The sequence below is a fragment of the Triturus cristatus genome, chromosome 7 (genome assembly GCF_964204655.1).
Source record: "Triturus cristatus chromosome 7, aTriCri1.1, whole genome shotgun sequence".
Classification (NCBI taxonomy): Eukaryota; Metazoa; Chordata; class Amphibia; order Caudata; family Salamandridae; genus Triturus; species Triturus cristatus.
The window spans coordinates 258,310,511-258,338,260 of record NC_140590.1 but is presented as its reverse complement, the minus strand read 5'-3'; the positions used below and the strand labels follow the sequence as shown (position 1 = coordinate 258,338,260).

Below are 27,750 nucleotides of genomic sequence, written 5' to 3'. Positions count from 1 at the left end.
GTTTTGAAGGTAGGCTGCAATAGCGGCTAGGTGTAATCTTATAGATGAATATGCTAGATCACATCTTTGTAAGTGTAGCAGATAACAAATTATGTTTTGGACAGAAGCGTCCAGAGGATTGATTTGGTTATTTTGGCAGTAAATAACAAATCTTTTCCATTTGTTTGCATAACAGGCCCTGGTAGTGGGACGCCTTGCCTCTTTGATGATATTCATACAATCAGGAGGCAGATTAAGGTATCCGAACTCTAAGACTTCAGGAGCCAGATTGCTAGGTTCATTTGATTGGGGTCTGGGTGTTGTATCTCTCCATGGTTCTGTGTGAGTTGTTTTGGAGAGAGGTGTATTCGTTGATGAGGGACGACAGAGTTCTAGGAGTGTCGTGTACCATGGTTGTCGTGCCCATGTGGGAGCAACCAGGATCATTGTAAGTGTTTGTTGCGTTAGTTTGCGCACCACTAATGGAATGAGTGGGGTTGGCGGAAAAGCGTATGCAAATCTGCCTGACCAGTTCATCCATATCGCATTGCCCTTCGACTGCGGGTGTGGGAACCTGGCGGCGAAGGATGGGCATTTTGTGTTTTCTTTTGTGGCGAACAGATCTAGGTCTGGGTGTCCCCATGCTTGAAAGAAGGGGAGTAGGACCTCTGGGTGAAGTGCCCATTCGTGGATCTGTTGACTGTGTCTGCTCAATAGGTCTGCAATCTGGTTGTTCACTCCTGGGAGATGTTCTGGTAGAAGATGGATGTTTTGTGGAATGGCCCATCTCCATATGCTTTGCGCTAGGCGTGAAAGCTGCAGAGAGTGTGTCCCCCCCTGTTTCTGTATGTCGAACATTGCTGTCATATTGTCCGTCCGGACTAGGACAGTCTTGTTGGCTATGTGTTTTTGAAAGGCCTTCATTGCCTGAAATATTGCTAGTCATTTTAGGTAGTTTATGTGGTGTATCTTTTGGTGCGGTGTCCATAGACCTTGCACTGTATGTTGAAGTAGATGGGCTCCCCACCCTGTGAGTGGTGCGTCTGTTGTCAACACTACCTGTGGAACTGGCTCTTGGAACAGTCGCCCTTTTGAAAGGTTTTGTGTGTTCCACCACTGCAGAGAGCGATGGGTACGACTGTCTACCAACACTAGGTCCTTTAGTTTCCCTTGAGCCTGGTTCCATTGTGTTGCTAGGCATTCCTGTATGGGACGCATTTGTAGCCGAGCATGTGGGACTATGAATATGCAAGATGCCATCATGCCTATGAGTTGCATAAACACCCTTGCTGGCAAGAGAGTCTGAGGTTGGAATCTTTGGATCAGAGCTTGAATGTTCTGTATCCTGGCTGGAGCTGGGTAAGCCTTTGCTACTGTGGAGTCTATTGTTGCTCCCAGATACTGCTGTATATGGGAGGGTTTTAGATGGGATTTGGGGTGGTTGAGGGAAAATCCCAGATTGTGTAATAGATGGATTGTGGTCACAGTGTGCTGCGGACATTGGTGATGTGATTTGTCCTTTATCAGCCAATCGTCTAGATATGGAAACACGTGAATATGTTGTCTCCGTAGATGTGCTGCCACTACTGCTAAGCATTTTGTGAACACCCTTGGTGCTGTAGTCACCCCGAAGGGTGGGACTTTGAATTGGTAGTGCTGTCCCTGCACTACGAATCTGAGGTATTTCCTGTGCGCGGAATGAACGGGTATATGAAAGTATGCGTCTTTGAGATCTAGCGTGGCGAGAAAATCGCCTTGCTGTAGTAGTGGTAGAACTTGTTGAAGTGTGATCATGTGGAAATGATCTGAGTGTATGTAGTGATTGAGGGGACGAAGGTCGAGAATGGGCCTGAGGGAGCCGTCTTTTTGGGGGATTAGGAAATAGAGGGAGTAAACTCCTTTTCCTTGTTGCTGCAGGGGAACCGGTTCTATAGCGTGCTTTTGTAGCATCGCTAAGACCTCTTGTTGCAATAGTATGGTATGTTCCTCTGACATTGGCCTGCGTTTGGGTGGTATGTTGGGTGGGGTAGATGTAAGTTCCAGACAGTAACCAGAATGGATAATTTGCTTCACCCACCTGTCTGTTGTGATGGATTCCCAGACAGGTAGCAACTGTGATAATCTGCCTCCGACTGGTGTTAAGTGGTCCGGAGGCAGGTGTAAGAGGTCACTGTTTGGGAGTGGTGGAGGTACGGTTGTTGTTACCTCTACCTCTGCCTTTAGTATTGTTTCCTCTATATCCCCTCTGCCTTTTTGAAACGTGTTTTGAGAGGTAGTTTGGAAAGTTTGACAGGTTTGTGTGTTATTCCCTCTCCCTGTACCTCTATAGGAGGATCTACGAAAGGAACGTTTGGATTGGTAAGACTGTAGTGCACCCATAGATTTAGCGGTGTCAGTGTCCTTTTTCATTTTGTCTAGTAGGACATCTGTTTCAGGCCCAAACAGGAAATCGTGGTTAAGGGGTTGATTGAGAATAGTGGTTTGCACCTCAGGTTTGAAACCTGATGTGCGAAGCCAGGCGTGTCTTCTTAACATCACGCTTGTATTGACTGTTCTAGTCAGCTGCATCTAGAGCACACTTTATCGAGGCGTTAGTGATGAACTTTCCTTCTTGGATAAGATCAGTTGCCTGTTTATATGGGTCAGGGAGATGTTGTAGGAGCTCCTCTAGTTTGTCATAGTGTGCTCTGTCATATCTAGCTAACAATGCTTGTGTGTTAGCTATTCTCCAGGTGTTGGCTGCTTGTGAAGCCACCCTTTTCCCAGATGCCTCCAGTAGTTTGGACTCTTTTTCTGGTGGTGCAGCATCGCCAGTGGTTTGTGAGTTTGCCCTCTTTCGTGCATTGGCAACTACTAAAGAGTCTAGCTGCAGTTGACCCTTGATGTATGTAGGGTCTGAGGGTGCTGCTCTATATTTCTTTTCCAGTCTAGGGTTGAGTATCCTAGCCCTAATGGGGTCTTTGAATATTTCTGGTGCATGTTTTAAAACTCCTTTGAGCATGGGTAAAGTGCGGGCACTACTTTCTGTGGTTGGGAAGGTGTCCAGCAAGAAATCCTCTTCCAGACGGTCAGCATGCATATCTACCCCGTGGAAACTAGCAGCCCTGTCCACTAACTGATGAAATGCAATGGTGTCATCAGGAGGGGATGGTTTTGAAGGGTATGGTGTGGGGTCCAGAAGAGGTGTGTTATCTGGTGAATATGGGTGTCCCCATGTGTCCAGATTGGGATTTGGGTCATCAGGATCGTCATAAGGGTCCTGTGGATCATTATCTGTGTCGTCATCTGGGTCCCCAACAGGCTGTGGAGGCATGGGGGGTGTGTATGGCACATAAGGTAGAATAGGAGAGAGAGGAGGAGGGGTGACAGGCCTAATAGGAGAAGTAGCAATGTCCTTCCTTTTTAGAGGAATAGGAGAGGGTAATGCAGGATTAATAATTTTCCTCTTGTGGAGCACCACATGACCCGTGTTAGGGTCTATGATGATTCTTTTCTGTTTTGGATCGACAGGATCCGGAAAAAACAGCTCCCCCTCTGTATTTGGTGGTTTCGGCACCGAAGATGTGGTTTTTTTTGTTGGGAGTCGAAGGGTTTGTAGGTGTCTGCTTCGACCTATCTGGCTCGGGAACCTTCTTTTTGGTCGGGTCGGGAGTTTTCTTGACTTAGACGTCCTTTTTCGGATCAACCGTTTTCTTGGGTTCGATCTGTTTTTTAGGCTCGGTGACCTTTTTGGAGTCGTTAGTCTTTTTCGGGTCGATATTTTTCTTAGGAATCGACCTTTTCCGACTCGAGAATCTTCGGCTCGACGTTTTTGGGAACGGTCGAGTCTTTCGGCGCCGGAGCCGGAGCTGGTGCCATATGTGTTTTTCTCAGCACCGAAGGCATTTTTGGTGTAAGGAGATACGGTTTGCTCGGTCCCGAGCTATCGGAAGGGTTTTCTGTTATCTTCGGAGCTGGGCCCGAGGGTGGGGCTTCCGAAGGGATATTTCGATCGTGGCGAAGGCCTTGTGGCGATGTCTTGACCGGAGCCTTATGTGGGGTGATTGGGACAGGGGCATCGGTACTCACGTGCTGCCCCGATGGGATTGGGTCATCTGAGTCAGATTCTTCGACTGTGACGAGCTGTAGATCGTCCGAGTCCTCGGCATCCGAGGGGTCGTCGAAGATATCGTCCGGTTCCGGTGCCGGTGCTTGCCGATGCATGGCTTGTCGATGGGCCCTTCGGTTCCTGATTGTCTTTTTGGAACGGAAGAGTGCGCAGGCTGAGCAGTCTTCTTCTCTATGCTCCGGAGATAGGCATCTGTTGCACACCGGGTGATGATCCGTGTGTGGGTATTTAGCACCACACTGGGAGCATTTTTTGAAGGGGGTCCTTTCCATGGGCCCGAGGCCCGAGTGGCGTCGATAGGCCCGGAGGCCTGCGTCGATGGAAATATGAGAAAATAAAGTCTTGTAAAGTTCTAGGGTATCGACCGGAGAGTAATCCCGTCGAGATACTTGGATTTGCCGTGAAGAAAGTTGAAAACTTCGGAGTCGAAGTTGGCGTCGCAGAAGTACATCAGAACCCGATGGCGGAAAAAAACAATCTGACGATGGAGGAGCTGTCCATGCGCACTGTAGTCCAGGGGAGGAGTCACCTATCTCGCGAGATCTCGAAGACTCTTCCAAGACAACAACGTGCAACATCCGGACCCAACACTAGGCAGCAATCTAATGCAATAATGTGACTGCAGCAGCTCATATGCCACGAACATCTGGATTATCCATGGGTAGATCAATATTATAGTCATGCCATGGATCTGCTGGTAAATGACTTGTGATCGTCATCATAATGATCCCCTAAATCAGCCTGTGCATGAGGAGACCCCAGAGGTGTTGTGGATCTGAGCCTGCCAGTTTGGTAATGGTGAAGATGGTGGAGGAGATGGCAAAGTAGGCTGAATAGGACTTTTATCCATGTCCTCCTTCTTGAGAGGAATCTTAAAGCCAGTGTCCTCTGAACTGACTTTCCTTTTGGAAGGTGTTTTAGTTAAAATGTGTCCATTATCTAGATTAATATATAGCTTCTTCGTTTAGGGTCTAATCTTTCGTTCATAACATCCAGGATTGGATCCGGGGGGCTTTAGAAGATCTTCTTTTGATTTCGGTGCTGAAGGTTTCGTTGCCGAGCCGGACTTGTGTTTCGAAGCAGAAGGTTTCGGTTCCGAAGACTATCTGTCTCGACTCGAGGCCGAGCCGGTAGGTTTGACTGTTTTGGTGCAGGGCATGGGAAACATCTTGGTGCCGATCAAGGCCCAAAGGTAGAGGTGGTGCCGAAGCCTTATGTTTGGTGGAAGAGAGTTTATGGGGTAGAGAAGCTTTAGTACTCATGGCACAATGTCCTGCTGGAACGTCCTCAGACTCCAGTTAGATTTCCAGCTCGAAGTCAGATTATGGGACACAGAAGACCCCCCTCTTCTTCAGCTGCTATCGCTTCTTCCTGTTCAGATTCTTCTCTGAGGATGTTGGATGCTTTGGTGCTGCATTTCTCGTCGACCGACAAGCCTCACAGTCTTCTTCCTTGTGCTCTGGTGAGAGGCACAAGTTGCAGACTTGATGTAGGTCGGTGCAAGGGTACTTGGAGTGGCACAGAGGACAGAATTGAAAAGGAGTCCGTTCCATTGGCAGAAGGCAGGACCAACGCGGTTAGGTCTGAAAGCCGCCCACAATGTTTTCGACCGAAGATAGAGTTTCCTGATCGAATCGATACTTGTAGAATAGGGAAACACGCACAATAACAATACCGTCGAGGGTACAGTGGATTGAGCACCGAGTTGTAGTCAAATGAGTGCTGATGCCCAAAGCTCTGCTCAAAACCCTTCGGTCAGTGCTTTTAAATGTCAGCGCACCAAATATCTGGACTGTGTAGTCTTAGATCAACCTCATGACTCATCCATCCTCTATCAGAGACTCCCTACCCCTCATTTAACTCGAGCCGATTCCTGCTTTCTTCCTTTGACTTTTTTCCCCTCTTTTCCTTTCTACTTTTTTCCACTTTGCTTGTTTTTTCCCTGTTTTGCTCTAGGCAAATGTCTGATGAGGGGGGAAAAGTGCTGGTCCTCAACAAGCATTGGCAAAGCCAACAGGTCTTGCCAATGCAAGAGCTATTGGTGTTGCCAACATATTTTAGCCATGCTGCACACCAGCAAGGCTGCAGTTCACCATGGCTAAAAGTTAGTGGGCCAAAGGAGTGTGGCATGGAGTGTTGGAAAATGGAGTAGAGTGGAGTGTTATGCAGTAGCGTAGAGTTGTGTAGAGTGGAGTGTTATGGTGTGGAGTAAAGTGGAGTGGAGTGGAGCAGTGTGTTGTAGAATAGAGTGGAGTAAAGTGGCATGGAGTGGCTTAGAGGGAGTTGAGTGGAGTAGTGTTGTAGAATGGCGTAGAGGGGAGTAGAGAGTCACATGGTGGGGTATTGTAGAGTAGAATGGCCTAGAGTGAAGTGGCGTCAAGTGTTGCGGTGCAGAGTAGATTGACTCTGAGTGCATTGGTTTTGAGTAAAGTGGTATAGAGTGCATTGAGTTCAGTGGCTGAGAGTGCAGTCATGCAGGGTACAGTGGCCTAGAGTGGGGCAGAGTAGAGAGGTGTATACTAGAGAGGCGTAGAAGAAGGCGTAGAAGGGTGTAGAGTTAAGTGGCGCAGAGCAGAGTGGCATTGAGTGGTGTAGAGTGTTGCAGAGTAGAGCATGTGAAGTGCAGTGTTGCAGAGTAGTTGGCATAGAATGCATTGGTTTTGTGCAAAAAGGTGTTGCGTTCATTGGTGTACAGTGGTTTAGAGCAGAGTGGTGCAGAGTAGAATGGCAAAATGCAGAGTACAGTGGTGTAGAGTGGCACAGAGTGGAGTAGTGGTACGTAGAGTTCAGTGGCATAGAGTAGATTATTTCAAAATAGTGTGAGGTGGAGTGGCGCAGGGCAGGGTGCAGGAGTATAAAGGAGAGGCGTAAAGAGGAGCGGCATAGAGCAGAGTGGCATAGAGTAGTGTCGTAGAGTGCAGTGTTAAAGAGTAGAGTGGCACTGAGTGGAGCGGAGTAGTGCAGAGTACAGTGGAGTGGTCTAGACCAGACTGATGTATAGTGCAGTGGCAAAGAATAAAGTGGTGCATAGTAGAGTGGGTGGGATAGAGTGCACTGGCATAGAGAAGAGTGGTGCAAAGTAGAGTACAGAGGCATAGAGTGAAGTAGCATAGTGTGTTGCACCAAATGCCAGTAGTGCTAAAGCCAGCCCTGGTGTTAGACCTTTGTTGTTTCAGTGAAACATGTTCACCTATTTCATTGTTGATAACACATGCATCCACCAAATAGTATAAAAACTATGTTTTGACAAAGGAAGGATGTTTGAGGCTGTGGGATAAATAATGTATTGGGTTTCCAGACTCCTGTTAGTAGTTTTCTGGAAAGCAATGATCAGTGTGGTCTTGTTTTTACGGTACGGTGCTACTGCACGGGTTGCCCATACTGAGGCTATTGCTCATTAAGTGTAGTTGTGTAGGCTACACCTTTTGGCTTGCCAATGTGTGGTATTAGTAAAAGGGGTTGGTACTTGGACTTACTGACTGTAAACAGAAAGATTGTCAGACATTCACTAGAGGGTCACATTAAGTAAAAATCCATCAGTGCTTTGATAGAAGAACCTAAACATGAATATTTGTTTAGTGCATGCACCTCCTCCCAGCAGGCCTGTTTTAAAATTTATGTTACAGCCTCGTAAAATGGAGCATAGGAGTGGCACAAGCAGGCTCCATGGAGAGAGTAATCGAAATTCCTCATGCTTTCCTATAAACGCTCTCACTTTGAAGTCACTGAAAGAAAAATAAACACCAAGCTTGCTCAGAAGACGGAAAGGAACATTTGACCTTTGTGTTTAAATGCACAGCAAATGTGACAAGATACAAACAGGATTTAAGGCCAGTTTAGATAAGGTGAGATCTCGGAAGGATACAGTAAGGAAAATGCTACATACCAGTACGCATCTGTTCTTGGCATGTAGAGCTGCAGATCCACACACTAAGCATAGATCGCCATCTGGTGTTGGGCCCGGATGTTTGCACTTGTTTTCGTCTTGGAAAAGTCTTTGGAAGTTACGAGATAGGTGACTCCTCCTTTGGATGATAGTGCGCATGGGCATCGGCTCCATCTTCAATTTGTTTTTCGCCAGCAGGGAAATTATGGAGTTTTTTGAGAAATGGATAAGATGCCCATGTATGCTGCATCTAAGTAAGATAATACTGGAACAGATAAAGGTAGCCGGAGAGGTGGGTGGGCATGTGTGGATCTGCAGCTCTACATGCCAAGAACAGATACATACTGGTAAGAAGCATTTTCCATTCGAGGCATACGAGCTGCAGATCACACACTATGTATAGATTGTATAGCAGTACCCCTACTTAGCGGCGACCACCAGCATCTGTTGCAGTAGTTTGAAATAATGTTTTGAGTACAGCCTGGCCCACACTAGGTTGCTGTTTTGTTTGCACATCTACACAATAGTGCTTTGTGAATGTGTGCGGTGTAGACCATGTAGCTGCTTTGCAGATGTCATCTAAGTGAATGTTCCCTAAAAATGCCATTGAAGCCCCTATCTTTCGGGTAGAGTGGGCTTTAGGGGGAACTGATAATGTACGTTTTGCTATGTGATAGCAAATCTGTGTGCATTTGACAATCCACCTTGCTATCCCAGATTTTGATATGGGGTTGCCTTTATGTGGTTGTGAGAAGGATACGAAAAGCTGTTTTGTCTTGAAAAAAGGTTTTGTTCTTTCAATGTAATAAAGCAGTGTTCTTTTAACATCTAGAGTGTGAAGAGCTCTTTCTGCGACTATTTGTGGTTGTGAGAAGAATACTGGCAACTCCACAGACTGGTTGAGGTGGAAACTGAGAAATAACCTTAGGGAGGACTTCTGGATTGGCTCTGAGAACCACTTTGTTATGATGGAGTTGTAAAAAAAGTTCTTGAATAGTCAGTGCATGTAGCTCACTGACACTTCCAAGGGAAGTAATGGCCACTAGGAAAACGACTTTCCAGGTTAGAAATTGTAGCTCACATTTGTGCAGAGGTTCAAAAGGAGGGCCCATTAGTCTTGTGAGAACTATGTTTAAATTCCACACAGGTGAGGGTGGTACCCTGGGAGGAATTATTCTTTTGAGGACTTCCATAAATGCTTTGATGGCAGGTACCCCGAATAGCGACAAGTGTCGTCTATTTTGTAAGTAGGCTGCTATGGTAGCGAGGTGTAACCTAATAGACGTATATGCTAAGTTACACCTTTGGAGATGCAGTAGATAACCTATGATGTGTTGAATAGACCCATCTAGAGGATTGATGGTGTTGTGACAATAAATCACAAATCGTTTCCATTTGGCATAGCAGGCTCTAGTGGTGGGGCGTCTAGCTTCCTTGATAATGTCCATACAGTCAGGGGGAAGGTTAAGGTAACCAAACTCAGACTTCAGGAGCCAGATTGCTAGGTTGAGCTGTGCTGGGTCCGGGTGTCTGATCTCTCCACGGTTCTGGGTTAAGAGGTGTGGGGAGAGGTGTAGTTTTTGGTGCGGGACTACGGATAGTTCCAGTAATGTGGTGTACCATGTTTGTCTGGCCCATGTTGGAGCAACTAGGATGAGCGTCAGTGAGTGTTGCTGTAGTTTGCGCACTACCAGTGGAATGAGTGGTAGAGGCGGAATAGCGTTTGCAAATCTGCCTGACCAATTCATCCATATTGCATTTCCTTTGGACAATGGGTGCTGATATCTGGCGGCGAAGCTTGGGCATTTGGCGTTCATGTGTGGCGAAGAGATCCATCTCTGGTTGCCCCCATATGTGGAAAAATTATTGAAGAACGTGCGGAAGAAGTTCCCACTCGTGAATCTGTTGCGTCTGACGACTTAACAGATCTGCTATGTTGTTCTGGACACCCGGAACATGTTGGGCTAGGAGACTAATGTTCTGAGGAATAGCCCATCTGCATATGCTTTGAGAGAGCTGTAGGGAGTGTGTTCCGCCTTGTTTCTGTATATAGTACATGGCTGTCATGTTGTCGGTGCGGACTAGGACAGCTTTGCCTGATATTTGTTTCTGGAATGCCTTAAGGGTTAGGAAGATGGCTAGTAACTCCAGGTGATTGATGTGGAGTAACTTTTGTTGAGGCGTCCACCTGCCCTGCATGGTGTGATGTAATAGATGAGCTCCCCAGCGGAGAGCAATGAGTCTGCTGTTAACACAATCTGTGGAACCAGCTCGATGAACAGGCGCCCTTTGGAAAGGTTTTTGGTGTTCCACCACTGCAAAGAGCGATGCATGCAACCGTCCACCAACACCAGATCTGTCAGCTGACCTTGAGCCTGGTTCCACTGACGTGCCAGACATTCCTGCAGGGGATGCATCTGGAGTCTTACGTGAGGTACTATGAATATGCAAGAGGCCATCATCCCTATCAACTGCATGAACACTAGAGCTGGAAGAGTGTTGTGGCTGAAATTTTGATATGAGGCTTTGCACGCTTGCTATCCTGGTTCGGCTGGGATATGCAAGTGCTTTTGAGGTGTTTATTGTGGCACCGAGGTACTGTTGTATGTGGGACGGTTGTAGGTGAGACTGCGTGGTTTACTGTAAACCCTAAGCCATGGAGTAGTTTGATTGGGGCGTGAGTGTAATGTACACACTGATGGTATGACTTGGCTTTTATGAGCCAGTCGTCTAAGTATGGGAAGACGTGGATGTGCTGTCTTCTTAGGTGAGCCGCAACTACCGCCAGACACTTGGTGAATACTCTGGGTGTTGTGGTGACTCCGAATGGGAGGACCTTGAATTGGTAGTGCTGACCGCCCACTACAAACCGGAGAATGGGAATATGAAAGTAGGCGACCTTGAGATCTAGAGTGGCAAGGAAACCGCCTTGTGAGAAGAGGAAGGACCTGTTGAAGCGTGACCATGTGAAAATGGTCTGAGTGTATGTACAGGTTTAAGGGTCTGAGGTCTAAGATAGGTCTCAGAGAGCCGTCCTTCAGGATGAGGAAGTACAGGGAGTAAACTCCTGTGTTTTGCTGATGCAGGGGGACTGGTTCTATTACATGTTTTTGTAGGAGGGAGATTACCTCCTGCTTTAGCAGCGATAAATGTTCCGGTGACATTGGGCGCTGTCTGGGTGGTATGTTGGGGGGGAGGGGTTAGGGTAGAAGTGAGTTCTAGACAGTAACCCGATTGAACGATTTGTCTCACCCACCTGTCTGTGGTGATGTTGTTCCAGACAGGTAGGAAATGTAGCAATCTTCCCCCAACCGGAGTGGAATGGTCCGGTGGAGCGGAGGCAGAGCGGGTATTGTTGGTCTTGCCTCTACCTTTGTTATTATTGCCTCTGTAGCCTCCTCTTTGATAACCTCTGGTGAATGTGGTCTGGGTGGGATTTTTATAGGACGTGGAGGGATAGTCAGAGGAGTAGCCTCTAGAGGAGCCCTTGTAAGAGGAGCGACGTAAGGAACGTCTGGGAGCTTGCGATTGCAAGGCTCCCACTGATTTAGCCGTGATGGTGTCTTTTTTCATCTTTGAGAGATGAATCCATGGCAGGCCCAAATAGATGCTCCTGATCAAATGGCTGGTTAAGAATGGAGTCTGTACTGTTTAAAACCTGAAATGCGTGGCCATGCATGCCTACGCAGAAGGACACTTGTGTTGATGGCTCGGGAAACTGTGTCCGCCACTTCTAGAGCGCAACGAATGGAGGTGTTTGTGATGAGCTTACCCTCCTGTATGAGGTCGTTGGCCTTAGTTTTGTATTGGTCAGGGAGGTGTTGCAAAAGGGACTCTAGCTCGTTGTCGTGTGCCCTATCGTATCTGGCTAACAAAGCTTGAGTGTTGGCGATGCACCATATATTAGCTGCTTGTGACACCGTACATTTACCAGAGGCGTCCAAGAGTTTGACTCCTTGTCCGGAGGTGAAGCGTCCCCTGACGTTTGTGAGTTAGCCCTTTTTCTGGCATTAGAGACCACTAAGGAATCCAAGGGTATTTGGCCCTTAATGTATATGGGGTCTGCTGGGGTAGCTTTGTATTTTTTCTCTATCCTATCCTGAGGTTTATAACCCTAACAGGATCTTTGAACACCTCAGGTGCATTTTTGATGACCCCTTTTAACATAGGGAGGACAGAGGTGGACTTTTGTTAAGTATCAAAAGTGTCCATTAAGAAATCCTCTTCCACAGGGTCTGTATGTAAGGCAACCCCGTGGTATTGTGCAGCTCTGTGAACGAGCAGGGTGAAACCTATAACAATCCAGCTAACTACCGACCCATCTCACTACTGCCATACCTTTCAAAAGTGTTGGAGAAACTGGTGAACAGGCAATTGTCAAACTTTTTGGAAACTAATAATCTGCTTGATGCCTCGCAGACAGGATTTAGGTCCAATAACAGCACTGAGACCTTTTGGCAGTACTGGATGACATCAGAACCCAGGTTGATGCGGGTAAAACGGTGGCACTGATATTGTTAGACTTATCAGCGGCTTTTGATACCGTATCCCACAACCTCCTATTAAGAATGTTCGCTGCAAAAGGAATACAGGGAAAAGCCCTGACTTGGCTAAATTATTTTCTATTCGACAGATAGCAATCTGTCCGATTAGGCAGCTATACTTCTACCCCTCGAAAGATCAAGTTTGGGGTACCGCAGGGGGCATCATTAAGCCCAACGTTATTCAATGTTTATGTCTCATCGTTGGCCACCCTTGGGAAGAAGTGGGGCGTTAACATCTGTTCATATGCAGATGATACGCAACTAATGAATGCACTAGATGGCGATGATGGCTCTAAAAACAGACTGCTCAATTGCCTTTCCGAACTATCTAGTTGGATGCACAATCATTGCCTGAAACTAAATGCCGATAAATCGGAGATTCTACTGTTCGGTGGTTCCCAACAGCTCTGGGATGACACCTGGTGGCCCAACAGCCTTGGCACACCCCCCAAACCAACTCTGATGGCAAAGAATCTGGGAGTCCATATCGACAATGTATTGTCAATGAAAGACCATGTAACAATCACCTGTGGTAAAGGCTTTGCGATTCTGAAAATGCTACGAAGAGTATTTCCCTGGATTCCCCTGGAATGCAGAAAGATCCTAGTCCAGTCACTATTAATCAGTAGACTTGATTATGGGAATTCCCTGTTCGTTGGCATGGCAGACTATCTATTCTCAAAGCTTCAGATTGTTCAGAACGCGGCAGCAAAAGCCGTATGCAACAAAAAGAAATACGACTCCGCTACTAGCTGCCTAAAAACTCTACACTGGCTGCCTATGAGAGAAAGGGCCTCTTTCAAAATTCTGTGCATCACTTATAGAGTATTACACGATACCGGCCCGACCATCCTGAAAAATAGAGTAAATTTTTATGCTCCAAACAGAAATCTTAGATCTCAATTTACCGCAAGAGCAGCAGCCACCCGTATAAAGAAGGCTAGGGCGGGTGGCCGTGCCTTCTCACATCTGGCTGCAAACATGTGGAACAAACTACCAATTGACTTAAGACTGACCGACGATTACCTCATCTTTAGAAAGAAACTTAAAACCATGTTGTTCCCCAAGACTCACTAAACTAGTATTGACCCCTATGAACTCGCTGTATATTGTACAATCTTAGCGCCATGATATCCTTCGGGATGAATGCCAGCGCTTTAGAAATACTTTTACCATTACCATCCTCTTCTGGAGGGAAAGGTCTAGAGGGGTAGATGTCGTCTTGTGGTACATTAGGGACATCTGGTGTGTTATAACCGTCCCAGGGGTCTGGGGTATAAGGTAGACTAGGATCTCCTAGTGGCTCATCATCTGCACCCTCAGAGGTCTACTGGTGGAGGAGATGGTGTAGGAGAGTGGTGTGGTGGTGGAGGAGGAGGTGGAGAAGGGAGTCTGAGAGGCGATGTTGCAAAGTCTCTCTTCTTAGGTGGTGGAGCCGGGTCCATTGGTCTCTTAAGAACTGAGAGTCAGTTGACCAATCTTTGAATCTTTTAGAAGAGTTTTTTGTGTGGGATCCGGTTTAAAAAGCTCTTCTGTTGGGGGCTGGTCTTTCGGCGCCGATTTTATCGGGTCCGAAGGCTTGCGTGGCACCGATTCTAAAGTGGACTTGTGCTCCTTAGGCTTTGAAGCGTGAGATTTTTTTAGACTCTGCAGGAGCCTGCGGAACCAGTTGTTTTTTCGGTTCCGATGGTTTTTTCGGTTCCGAAGGTTGAGAATGTGAACTCTTCTGTAGTGTCTTTTTGCTCGGTTCCAATGGCTTTTTCGGAGTCGAGGGGTAGGTGTCAGTAGGTTTGGGTGCCGAAAGCGTGGATGTGGAGGCAGTGGTCGGCACGGAGGTGGAGGAAGGTTTTTTTTTCGGTGCCGGGGTTTGAGTTTCAGCACCGACGGCAGGCTGACTCGATCCAGAGTGGCTTAAAGGCTTAGTTGTAGACATCTTTGCTGGGCCCAAAGGCGGGGCGTGAGAAGTATTGTCTCGGTGTGCACTTGGGCCCGAAGGTGAAGGTGTTACCGAAGCCTTTTTCGGTGGGGGCAGGGGATTGGGGTCGACGTCACTACTTACGACCTGCAGCCCAGGAGTGATGTCTTCGAGGTCAGAGTCATCGGCTTCGGAGGCGCTGACGGGGCCTTCTTCGACCTGCTCCTGTTCTGGCACATCAACGCCCTTCTGGAAGATGTAATCGGGAATGGATGCAGACGAGCGAGCCATTGTTCTTCGAGCTCGACAATCCCGAATGGTTTTTTTGGAGCGAAAGAGGCACAAGCTGGACAGTCTCTGGCTTCATGCTCCGGTGAGAGGCAGAGGTTACACACCTCATGAAGATCTACGTGTGGGAACTTTGACATGAATGAGGGCACTTCTTAAAAGGAGTCCTTTCCATGAGCCAGATCGAATGGCCTAAGTAGGCCCGAAGGCCTTCGTCAACGACCGGAATCAAGGACTTCGAAATTGAAGAGATGCGCGATGACTAGGGATCGCGATCGAAACAATACCGGAGAAAGGGTGAGGATTGCGCGTCGAAAGTGATCATCTTTCTTCATTGAGGGCACCGTTAAACCAAGGGTCATTGTCTTTGGCAGGGATCCTTTTGAATTTTAACGGGGCTATGTCATCAATAATACTCAACATTGTAATGTTGTAAAGCTCCGTGAGGTCACTGACATCAACCATGTTATTAGGAGGTCGCAATTCTAACTCACAGCGTGCTGCGTCATTATCCATATTGAGCCCTCTAGTGTCACAAGTCCATTTTCTGGGTTTTGTTGATTGTGTGGAAGTTTTTGTTTTTATGAAGGGTATTTGGAAGGTAATGATATGATGATCAGACCAATTGCAGGGGACGATTTCAATTTTTTCGATAGTCTTTTCTTTAGTTATGATCCAGTCTAAGGTAGAGCCTTTGGAGTGGTTTGGTAGATTACATTCTTGGACCGGCGATTGATCTACAAGGAAGGCTTTGAGTAGATTGATCTGATTGTCAGTATGATCCTCCCAATGAAGGTTGAAGTCTCCGAAGAAAATGTCGTTGGAATGAGGAGTAGAGTTAGCTGTGATGATTTCTATCGGCTGGTCTATGAACCTGGTATTTTTGCCAGGGGGGTGGTAGAATGCGTGGAGATTAAAATTTGATTGTCAGAGGATCTTAAGGACATGCCGAGATATTCACATAACTCTAGGGGGTCTGATTGTATTTTCGTAATGGCAATGTCAGATCTATGTATACAGGCGATGCCTCCTCCCTTTTTCATTGAGCTGTCTAGTCTCATAATGCAGTAGTTCGGGGGGACTAATAGATCTAGGCATGGCGAAGAAGAGACAGTTAACCATGATTCTGTTAGTATAGTTACATCCATTTCCTTCCTTAATATGAGGTCGGCTATGTCTGCGGCATGTTTCTTTGCTGACCAACAGCTTAGTAGTATACACCAAATGTGTTTCTGTGGTTTGATCGTGGACAAGTCTAGCTTTTCAGGAATTATCAAATATTTTAGGTTGTTCAAATTTAGCATTCTTTTGCTGGTCTTTGCAGTTCTGCATGCATTGCTTTGGACTGATTGGATATTGTGTTCATCTAACTTAGTCGTGGGTATGGGGGCTGGTTCATAGGATAGCATAAGGGTTTGTATCTCATTGCTTGTCAGATAACTAAGTTGTTTGCGAGGACGGGATAGTCTGTTGCTACCATTGGGATAGATTTTAGTTTATTCTGGGTCTTGTGAATGGATTTCTGTAGGAGTTCCAATTTTGATAGATATTTTTCTGATAAGAGTAGAAGGTTCTTCATCTCTGGGATGGTGAATTTCATGGCTTTATAAGTCTTTATGGATTGCGAGCGGAGATTACCGAGCTCCATATTAGGGTGCGGGGCACTGAGATTTTCAGACTCCATTCTAGGTTGAGGTATGATAGGAGGTTGTGTGGGTGATCCTGTTGGTATGCTAGCATAAATTGTCTCTGGGGGACAGGGGCTACGGTTAGGCTTTTCTAAGCATATTTCCTTATATCTTGCTGCTGTTTCGCGTCTTAGTGTCGATCCTGTGAATACATCGCCAGTTATCCTGGTCAGAGACTGTTGACTCCAACCTAATGACGGTTTCTAGTATAGTGTTAAGACCGGTGTTGGGGCTTGATTCGGAGCTAGAGGCTCTGTGGTTAGTGGGGGATAATGTTGATTTAGCTAGATGTGGGCTTTTACTCATATCTTTGGAGTTTCTGGATTCTTGTTTTCAATCAAGGTAAATTGATTCGACTGTTGGGGTTCATTAACGATGGTGTTTTCTATCAAAGCAGAATGATTCCTGTGTGGCGAAGTGGCTTGCGAATTGTTATTTGGTAGAGTTCTTGAGGGAGGGCTGTTAAGGACGTGTTCTTTTAAGATTGAGAAATATTAGTCGCATCTTCTTTGTTGGCGGCTTGAATGAGAATTGTGCCTTTTGTGTAGCACGTTATACTTGGTGTTGCCCTTAGTTTTCGAGAGGGTGTTATTAGCATCTTAGAGCCATAAGGAATGTTTCTCAATTCCTCTACCTCCAGTAGATTATTTAGGGTATTGCACCATTGAGCCATTTTAGAGGTAAATAAGATAAGGTCGTTAATATTAGCACCTTTTTTTATGTTGGAGGGGTCTAAGATTAAGATTTCTGGGTTTCTTCCAAGTAGGTTTTGTTTAAAAGCTTTGGAGGCATTTTCGGAGAGATTAGGGGGGTATGAGATTGAATAGGAATTCCTTCCTTCAGCTTTCAAATGGGACCGGGTCATGATTATGAGAAATAAATTCGGACCTTATTATTATTGATCCTCTGTTATGTCAAATCTTGTAGTAGGAGGATGGATATAGAGGTATCTTAACTAGTGTGGTTCCTTAGTTATTTAGAGTACAGTGACAAGGTTTCTATCTTTCTTCGATGAGTTAGAAATCTGTGGACCGGACTAGTTTAAAGCTCATCCAAGTTCCTGAGTGCGAAAGCTCTCCATCATTAAAAAGGACTGATTTCGGTGTGTAATTAGACTTCTATATGTGGGTGCTTAAAATACCTTGACTTATCTAAGATACACTATCTATCTAATACACAGAAATTACCTCTGGTATGGCGGAGGGGGTGCATCGTAGGTGCCAGAGGCCTCCAGTGCTTCTTCATACGAGGGCAGTCCTGGAGCATCAGGTTCTATACCTGGCAGTACAGTCAGTGGTACACCTTCTGCAGTGGGCGGCACAACTCCAACGAGGCTGACAGGTGCTCTATAAGCAACAGAACAAAAAAAATAATGAAAGCCAAACGTACACCACTCTCCACAACCTTGCAGCGCTTATGGACAGCAGTGTGCCCCTTGTTATAATATTACCAATGTACTGAGAACAGGTTGCCACCTTTGTCACCAATTTGCTTTTGTCACCGGAGGCAATGTCTGCAGGCAGCGCCCATGCAATATCATGGCAGGTCACGAGAGTCATTTCCAAATCCCATATAATCACCTCACTAAATCCACCATATCTCCATGGAATTAGGACTATTACTGGCTTCAACGCTAAGACAAACAATACTATGGCAACTGAAAGCTGCCATCACCATAGAAGGAAGTGAGGCATGCAGAAAGATGCACAGTGGAGCACATACAGCATCCATGCTTGCATTCATCGGCAGAAGCATAGCGCTTCGTTACTTTTTGCGCAAGTATTGTACACGTTCAGATACTTTGTGGGCTCTTGCACGATGATCAATTGTGCGCCTGTCTCCACAATGGTCACAAGAACATAAGTTTCCAGTCCAGATGGTCCAAGCTACCCTGGTGATCCCAGTATCATGATTGTGGGGTTACCAATCAACAATAAAGATACAAGTAATATTTTTCTGATATTCTGATTAAAGATCCTGCCATTTCTGGGGTACAGACGTGTGTTTTAGAAAGGCTAGTGAGAAGGAGAAAGTAGGACCGGAATAGTGTGGTGTGCAGTAAGGCCGTAATGATCAATCCAATCAATCAGGGTGTTCTATAGCGTGCTACTCACCCGTGAGGGTCTCAAGGCGCTGGGGGGGTGGTGGTGGGGGGTGGGGGGGTTAATGAGACTTGTAGAACTTTGTGTGTGTGTGACAGTACTGAAAGAGCATGGCAGCAACACGCAAGGATAAGGTAAACTGACAGAGCTTTGATTTGGTCACAGTACAAGAGTAGCAGTGTGGCTCAGCAGGTCAGGGTTTGAATGCATCCGCAAAGCGGTTGGTTGTTACAACTGAAATAACGGCGTGCTGAAAGTAAGGATTGTGATGCATCAACAGAGCTGTGGGCTCCAGCCTTCAAATTAGCACAGGGTGAGGGCATTCCTGCAGTTTTATTGCACTGCTCTGGAGCACAGTAGTGAAATAAATAATGGAGAGGAATTCAAAATTCGCCCATTTGCAAATATTTGAACACAGTTCTGAGACACACCATTTCTCTACCGGTTACCTGATTGTTTGGTCTTTCAAGCCCCCAGCCTTCCATACCCCATGAATACCTCAAGTGCGAGAAATCTGGATACATATGAAGCAAAGTGGTTCTAACAGTGGTTTGTACTTCAGTTTTTCAATGTCAACGTTGATGTGTGCTACTGTATAGCATGTCTTAAGTTGTAAGGCCTTTTGAGTTGGAATCATTAGAACAAGAAAGTAACACCCACTCTGGAGTCCCTTACCAGTATGGGCACAGAATGTTATTAGGGTGATCTTCAGTTTCACGCTCCGTGCCTTCGGAGTCAACTTTTAATCCATCTTTGACATTAAATATTTACATATGCTGCCCGCATAGTTCGAAACCAATTTTAGATTCTTTAAGCGAAAAAGAAAAAACACAATTTTATTTTGGTTTCACAAGCAGCTCCGATAGCTTTTGTCAAATGAGCACCAACCCCAGTGTCCTATACTTGTTCTCCCGTCTGAATGTTGTACAGTGCTGAGCGGTGGATGGACCCTGAAACTGCAGAATACAAGTTTTCTTCTAAATCACTCCGGAAGCCTCCAGAATTGTCCTTGTTGCCATAATTGGTGAGAAGGGATTTCCAACTCCTTAAAGAATGCATTTGCGTTTTTTCGTGAAAACGAAGGTGTAGGTTTTCACCCCTGGAGAAAAGCTACCAGGTGCCATGTTGTTCTTTAAGAGCACTCACTGTCCGCATGACAAAGAGAACCATCAGCACCACATTCCACGGAAGGGGACCGCTTCCTGGTCCACGCAATCATTCAAGGAAGGCAAGCAAACAAGCAATCCACAGACCGCAAGCACCCAGCTGCTGTTCTGCTTCCTCCACTGCTTCATCTACCCTACTGCCAACCTGGAGACATCCCATGAACTTTAAAGGGTTTCTGTTGCTCCGCTGTGACGTCAGAGTTTGGAAAACCACATGCACCCTTGAGAGGTCTCCTGACCAAAGTCTGTCCATATATCAATTACTCCTTAGGAACATGCAGCGTAGAGCTAGCTTACAAGCCAGACATAGGCGTGGCTTAGTAAAAGGCATTTGGGCCCACAGTACCGCTAAGCCCTGGAAAGGAAAGTGCAGGACTGTACTGGGCTGGTTCCTAAACTCTAACCAACTCTGCAGTGGTGTGCTGTCCCTATTAATCAACCTGATCTGCAGGACAGATAGGGGTATGGCAAAAGGGGACGTGCCGTTCAGGGAGTGTTACACGGGCCAAACCAGGGCTAAATGCTGTAAAGGTACTGACACTATCTCACTCACTATCATTCACAAGCACTAACATTTTGCCTTACAGGGAAAAAAGGTAAGATACTGCAGGCACTGGCACACCGCCCTGATGGTACAAACAGAGCGACACAATTGCATTATCTTTCTACACTTCAAACCTACCATACACGCCAGCATCAGGCCAAGACAATGACACCTGCTGAGAAACACTGGGTTATAAACACTGCAAGGAGATGCTGTTGGTGCATGCACTTCCGGCAATCCCTGGATGAGTGCAGATTGTGCCAGGCTGCTGAGGGAGCTCAACTGCTATGGACTATGAAAGGCCTCCACAATGCGCATCAACTCCATGAGCGGCATGTTAAAACTCCATCCAAGGGCTACTTGTACAATTCAGAACACGAGGCAGAGACGGTCTGCTCAGTTTTATGCACCCCACCCTATGGGCAGAGGAAGCCTGCTCTAGTTGCTTTAGGTTCCAGAGCAGTTGGGCTCACTGACTAATCCTTAATAGGCCATCGAGGGAGACATTTGATGCATATAACCTCATCCAGGCTAAACATTGGGTGGAGAGGGAGAAGAGGTACATCATGGACTAAATAAAACCCCTTCGTGACACACTGATGAAAGATCCTTTTAACCATTACTAATAAGATGATGTTATTCACTTTCCCCACACGGAGTCCTTGGTAAAGGGAAGGGAAATAAAGGTGCTTTCCAAATATTCATCCATTTCTCAGCAGATCGTGCCTCAGGCATTTTCTTCCTGAAGAAAATCTGACCAGCAGTGGCAACAGATCCACGGTGCAATTAGGGCAGGAGCTGTACCAAGTTTCCAGCCAGGCGATCATATCGACTTGTGTCTGTTGCCTCTTTCTTCTCAACCAGGGATCAGTGCTAAACTGAATCACGTGCTCCATGAAAGGGGCAAAGGCCCTATGCATCTCATACAGGCCACTTGGCTAAAGCTGGGATGCCACTGGTGGAGGGCTGATGATCTCTACAGAGGCGTTCTAAGACCCCCAAACCATGCAAGTAAGATCATTGGGATTCTGCTCTGGGCCCTGGGGGCTCACGGGAGCGGTATATAACAGAGGCTGGATAAACAGGCAACAGACAGAAAGAAATGACAAAATGGTTGATGCCCAAGGGACACAGATCGCCAGTCCCCAAAACAACCACAGGAAGAAACATAGACCTTGCTACGGCTACAGCTGCTTTCCTCTAAAAGACGACATGTAAAGGTGTCGGGGTGGCTCTGTGTTCCCCCGGCACAAGAATACCAATGTCTCAGACTCAAAAGCAGTGACAGTCTATGATGCATCACGCAGTTGACTAGGTACCATTTTAACCTTATTTAAAGATTCCAGGCCTGGCGCCAGATGAGCCGTGCTGCACATTGATCACACTGCAGGAGAAGGACTGAGCAGATGTCTTGTTGCGTTAGCTTCTCATACAATAAGGAAACAGTCCGTAAAAAAATAAAAAACTTGGATTTTGTCAACCGGCCGAGGGTTTTTCTCATTCTTAATCAGTCTTGCAATGCCAGATCCGACTTTCGTCCAGGAGACTTCCTCTGCATGCACAGAGGAGCAATTCTTTAGAACTCTGCCACGCTACAAAGTTTCAAAATATAAAATAGGGCATGGCCCGCTTTCCCCCACCACCCCTTTTTCACCAAGAATGAGACTAAAGGGGTTCACAATGCAGCTGGTGGTAGCTACTAATCACCTGTACAGAAGTCTCCACATGTATCCATATGTAGACTGGCTTGTAGAAATCTCTTTTGCCTCCCTAGCCAGCAGATACCGATCAGCTAAAAGTACTTCTCCTACATCAGTCTGTCTTCTGCATTAACTGGGAAACATCCTGTCCAATTCCGGACTCGCCTTCTTGCAGGCACTGCTCGACAAATCTCAAACGGAGGTGTTCTCAGTGCAAGATCTTTTCAATTCAAAACAGAGATACAAAGATTCATCTTTTCTCAACCGTCACAATGCGAGTGCAGCAATTTCAAAATGCTGCTCTCACACTGCTGTTTTAGAGGAGGCCGAACTATAAACATAGAAGACAGATTCAGAGGCCCCCTTTTCTGCGAGTCAATTAGTAATGATTATCTAGTCAGCCTGTGCTTGGATGAAGTCAAGCCACAACTCCTTAACTCCGGGGCCCTTAGTTACAAATTGTATCGTTCTAATAACAATCTAGTCAAATGTATTCAAAAATAAACTCCATACATTCTTTACCATGCCCATTCAAATATAGAAAACCTATGACTACCCATTCCAGGGGTACCTTTTTCAGTTTTATGAAGGACATGTTTGATTAGGAAAAAGATTTGCTTTTGTTAGTTCTAGTTATTATTATCCTTATTGTTCATCATAATAGGTCTCCCCGGGTCCTTAGGAAAGCTCATGGACAGCTCCATTGCTAAACGTGTCAATTCAACAGTAGTAACTAACCCATGAAAGGAATTTGCAAGACTGCGCCTACAAAGGTTCAACCTCACGTACAACAGAGCTTGGGGCAAGGGTCAACATCATCCCAGACAAACCTTACCCTATTGAGGCCCGGGTTGTGTGCATTTGGACCACAGATGGAACAACTTAAGGAAGGAACTTGTTTGTGATCATGCCATATTCAAATGTGGACCTTTGTGTGTTTTTGGTCCTTGATTGTGCAATAATAGGTCATCTTAAATGTTGAGAACATACAGCTCAGCAATTTGCGTGCAAGTAATATTTTGCTTTCTACTCATAACAGCGACAGAAACGCGATCACAATGGCGATAGGCTCATGGTTTGATTGGCGATTCCCTTCCACTAACATTGTTTGATAAACTGAGATAATCAAGTTGGTGCTACGACCTAGATTAAAGTGAATCTCCAGTGCTAGGGAGGGTGTGTACTGCAGAATAAATATGCAGACAGGATACAGCACAAGTTTAGTACAGCTGCATTAAAACATTTAGCAATGTTAAATCCTTGGACAGACAGTTCGGGCTCTGATTGTTCTTGCTTCAAAATCTTTACAAAGTAATCTTTTGACAACTTATTTTTCTTACTCTTAGAAAAGTTAGTCACTTAAGAAAGGCTGGGTCAAAAGAGAAAACGATAAGGAATGGAATATGAGAGGGGAAACCTGGAAGGACAAGGTCAGCTTTTCCCGTAGGCTTATATATTTACCTCTTAAATTAGAATGATAAAATAATGTATACCAATTAGCTGATAAGTGTGGGCCATATGATGTAACCACAGAAACTAATAGTTTACCTGTCGGTGTAGTTCTGCAGCATGAAGAATTTTCTGGATTCGCTATGCTGTGCATTATTCCGCCATCTAGTGGTTGGGTCTGGAATGGTAGCCATCATCCGATTTTTTTTTTTTCTTATCCTTTTATTCTCTCCTTATAGTTCTCTTCCTTGGAGAAGGAGGGTGGGTTCGCTAGTGAATCCAGAAAATTCTTCAAGCTGCAAAACTACACCGACAGGTAAGAAACTATTCGTTTTGCAGCATGAATCTTTTCTGGATTCACTGTGCTGTGCATCGACTTCGTAGCGGTTTGCTAGTCTTGCGGTGGCTGGGTGGAAAATGAACTTTGGTTTGTAAATAGATGTCGTAAGACCTTTTGTCCTACTTGTGCTTCTTTGTTCATTTAATTGTCCACACAGTAGTGTTTGGTGAATGTGTGTACTGAAGACCATGTTGCAGCCATGCAAATGTCTTGGGAGTGTTAGCAAGAAATGCAGTAGTCGCTCCTTTCTTCCTTGTTGAAAGCGCCCGTGGTGCTCCTTGCTTGTTTGAGGCACAATTGTATGGCTTGTGCAATCCATCTTCGATTGTGCTCGTGGTTACTGGTCTTTTAAGAAAACTTTTTGCAAAGGATACAAATAACTATTTCGTTTTTCTGTATTCTTTAGTTTTTTTCCACGTTATACATGACTGCTCTTCTTGCGTCAAGTGTGTGCGCAAAGCTTTTTCCGCTTTGTTTTTAGGGCTTTGAAAGAAACTTGGTATTTGTATACTCAGATTTATGTGACATTTTGACACCACCTTTGGCATGAATTGCGGATCTGTCCTCATAACAATCCTGTTACGATGTACTTGGAAGTAGGGTTCCTGTAGTGTTAGTGCCTGCAATTCACTAACTCTATGTAAGGATGTTATTGCCACAAAAAATGCTGTCTTTATTGTAAGCATTTGTAGTGTTGCCTTGTGTAGTGGTACGAAAGGTGGTCTCATCTTTTGTGCTAGAACTATGTTCAGATTCCAAGTTGGTGCAGGTACCATTTTTGGTGGTGCAATCCTCTTTGCACCTTCTAGGAACCTTTTGACCACATGTGAGGTGAAGAAGCTCTTCCATGTTTCCCCTCTTGTATACACCACAATTGCTGCTAAATGTACTTTTAGTGATGTAAAACATAATTTACTTTCTAGTAAATTTATGAGGTATTTTAGCACGGTTCTTTTGTAATCTTTCTTGAAAGACGCCTTTGAAGACACCATTGGGTGTACCTTTTCCATTTTGCTATATAACATTCTTGTTGTTGGTGGTTTTCTCGCTTCTCTTAGAACAGCCATTGTGCTTTCTGGTAGTTTGAGATGTGCGAATTCTGGAGCCATGCCGCTAGGCCTAAGCTCTCTGGTTCTGGATGAAGCACTTTCCCGTTCAGCATTGTTAGCAAATCTTTTCTTTTTGGAAGTTTGTGCATTGTTCCTTGTGAAATTTCCATTAGTTCCAAGAACCACGTTTGTTTGGCCCATTGTGGTGCTATGAGAATCATTGTCATTTTGCGGATTCTGCATTTGCTGATCACTTTGTTCAGTAATGGTATTGGGGGAAAAGCGTACGCAAATATCCCTGACCAGTCTATCCATAGCGCATTCCCTAGGGACTGGTTGCAAGGTCGCCTAGATGCGAAGTTTTGGCATTTTGCATTGTGGGATGTTGCAAATAAGTCTATTTGTGGTGTGCCCCACTTCTTGAAAATTCTTTGCAATTCTGTTTGATTCAGTTCCCACTTGTGGGATGATGTTTTTTGTCTGCTCAGTCTGCCACTTCTAGATTGTCCTTCCCTGGTACATGTATTGCTAAAATGTCTATTTGTTTTGGAATTGTCCATCTCCAAATCTGCTGTGCTAGATTTGAGAGTGCTACTGACTTGTTTGTTTACCTAAAACATAGTTGTAGTGTTGTCTGTATCAACACCCTTTTCCAGTATAGCTCTTTCTGAAAGGCTTTTAAGGCTAAGAACATAGTGTTAAGTTCAAAGATATTGATGTGTTTCACCGCATCCTGTGGTGCCCACAATCCCCTTACTTTGAGATTGTCCATGCGTGCTCCCCATCCTACTAGGGATGCATCTGTTAAGGTCACTGTTAGAGCTGGATGTGTGAAAAGTCTCCCCTGTGCTATGTTTGCTTTGTTCCACCATGCCATCTCCTGATGAACTTTTTTGTGTGACAACCACTAGATCCTCCCACCTCCCTGTAGCTTGTGACCATTGTGTTTGGAGCCATTCTTGAAATGGTCTCATGTGCAGAGGAATATTGGGAACTAGATTAATGCATGAGGCCATCATTCCTAGTCATTTACCCAGTGTCCTCACTGTCAGATGATGCCCCTTCTGGTATAGATTAGTCTCCTTCATTAGAGCTGATCTCCTTTTCTCGCTGGGGAATGCTTTCCCTATCACAGTGTTTATTTCTGTGCCCAAGAACACCTTCTTGCGTTCTGGTTCTATTGATGATTTTTCCCAGTGTATGGAGAAATCCAGTTGAACTAGTGTCTCTAACACTTGTTGCGTATGCTGTTTGCATAGGCTGTATGAGTTTGCTCTTACTAACCAGTTGTCTAAGTAGGGGTAAACATGAATTCCTTGCCTACTGAGATGTGCAGCTATTGCTGCCAGGCACTTTGTGAACACCCTTGGTGCTGATTTTAGACCGAAAGCAAGTACTTTGAACTGGTAGTGTTTGCTCATGACAAATCTCAACATTGTTTTGTGTTTTCGGTTTATTGGGATGTGTAAATACGCATCCTTTAAGTCTATTGTTGCCATGTAATCTCCCATTTGTAACTGAGGTAACACCTCTCGTACTGTAGTCATTTTGAATCTTTGCGTTTTTATAAACTTATTTAGAAACCTTAGGTCTAATATTAGCCGTAATGTTGCATCCACCTTTGGAATTAGGAAGTATGTTGATTATACTCCGTTGTTCTTTTCTCTGTGTGATACATGTTCTATTGCATGTTTTTCCTGAAATTCTTTCACCTCTTTGACTAGGTGAGATAATTCTTCTTTGAATGTGTCCTTTGCTTTGGCCTCCTGTGTGGAGGTAGTTTTGTTAACTCTATACAGTAACCGTACCGTATTATATTTAGAACCCACTTGTCAATGGTTATTTCTCTCCACTTTTGTTGGAAAAGTTTTAGTCTGCCTCCTACTGGAGTGGTATGTTGGAGGAACTGTAAACTGGTTCTCTTGTTTTGGTAACTGCTTCTTTTTTGTGTGCACTCTCACTGCTGTTGTTTGTGAGTGTACCTACTTGTGAGTGCAGTCACTTGGTAGAGGTTTGTTGTCCACCTCTTTGTGGCTGACCTCTGCCATGGGGACACCCTCGAAAGGATCCTCTTCTTTGATATTGTGAGCTTTTTTGCTATCCCTGTTGTGTGCCCTGGTTTCCAGCTTGGAATGTCTGCTGGTAACCTTTATGTGAGGTAGTAGGTTGGTGTGTACCTCTTCCCGCTGGTCTTCTTGACGGTGTGCCTCTACGCATGCCTCTGAACTGTAGAGCCCCCATGGATCTAGCGGTTTCGTTGTTCTCCTTTAATTGATTTGGCTTTTAATCAACCACCGTTCCAAACAATTGTTCTCCATCGAATGGTGAATTAATGAAGTTGCTTTGCAATTCTGGCTTGAAGCCTGAGATTCTAAGCCATGCGTTCCTCCTTTCCGTTAAGCCAATCATCATTTGCCTGCTAGATGTTTCAGCAGCATCAAGGGCTGATTTTAAACATGTATTAGCAATGTTTTTACCCTCTTCCACCAGGTGGCTAGATTTTTTCTGGAATTGTTCTGGTAGGTTTTGCAACAGTTCTCCTACCTCCTCCCAATGTTGGTATAAATGCCTGATTAGCAATGCATTTGAATATGCTATGCGCCACTGATTAGCTGCGCTTCTCTCCACCTTCCTTCCTACTAGGTCCATCCTCTTGCTTTTCTTGTCTGGAGGTGGTCCCACTGTAGTAAGTACATTTGCTCTTTTTCTTGCTGTCGAGGCAATGATAGAGTCAGCTGACACTGATCCCCTGATGTACACAGGATCTTTAGAGGAGTGTTTATATTTTTTCTCTGCCCTTGGTGTTACAGCCTTGCATGTAGCAGGCTCTTTGAATGCCTCTTTCCCCTGGTCTAAGACACTAGGTAGCATTGGTAGGAATTGATTCCTTGATTGTGTAGGCATCAGTCTCTAATAAAAAAACATGACTGAGGTTTTTCTTCCTCTAGCTGAACCTCATAAGTTTCTGCAGCCTTTTTAATCACCTGTTTGT

General features: G+C 45.3%; 1 protein-coding gene across 1 annotated transcript in view; it reads right to left on the bottom strand.

The window, feature by feature from the left end:
* Window positions 1–27,750, bottom strand: part of PRRG2 (proline rich and Gla domain 2) — a 267,782-nt gene that overhangs the window by 35,389 nt on the left and 204,643 nt on the right. Inside the window, exon 7 of the mRNA XM_085616147.1 lies at window positions 17,596–17,754. Within this exon, the coding sequence (XP_085472273.1) occupies window positions 17,596–17,754 (159 nt within the window). The remainder of the gene's footprint in view (window positions 1–17,595; window positions 17,755–27,750) is intronic.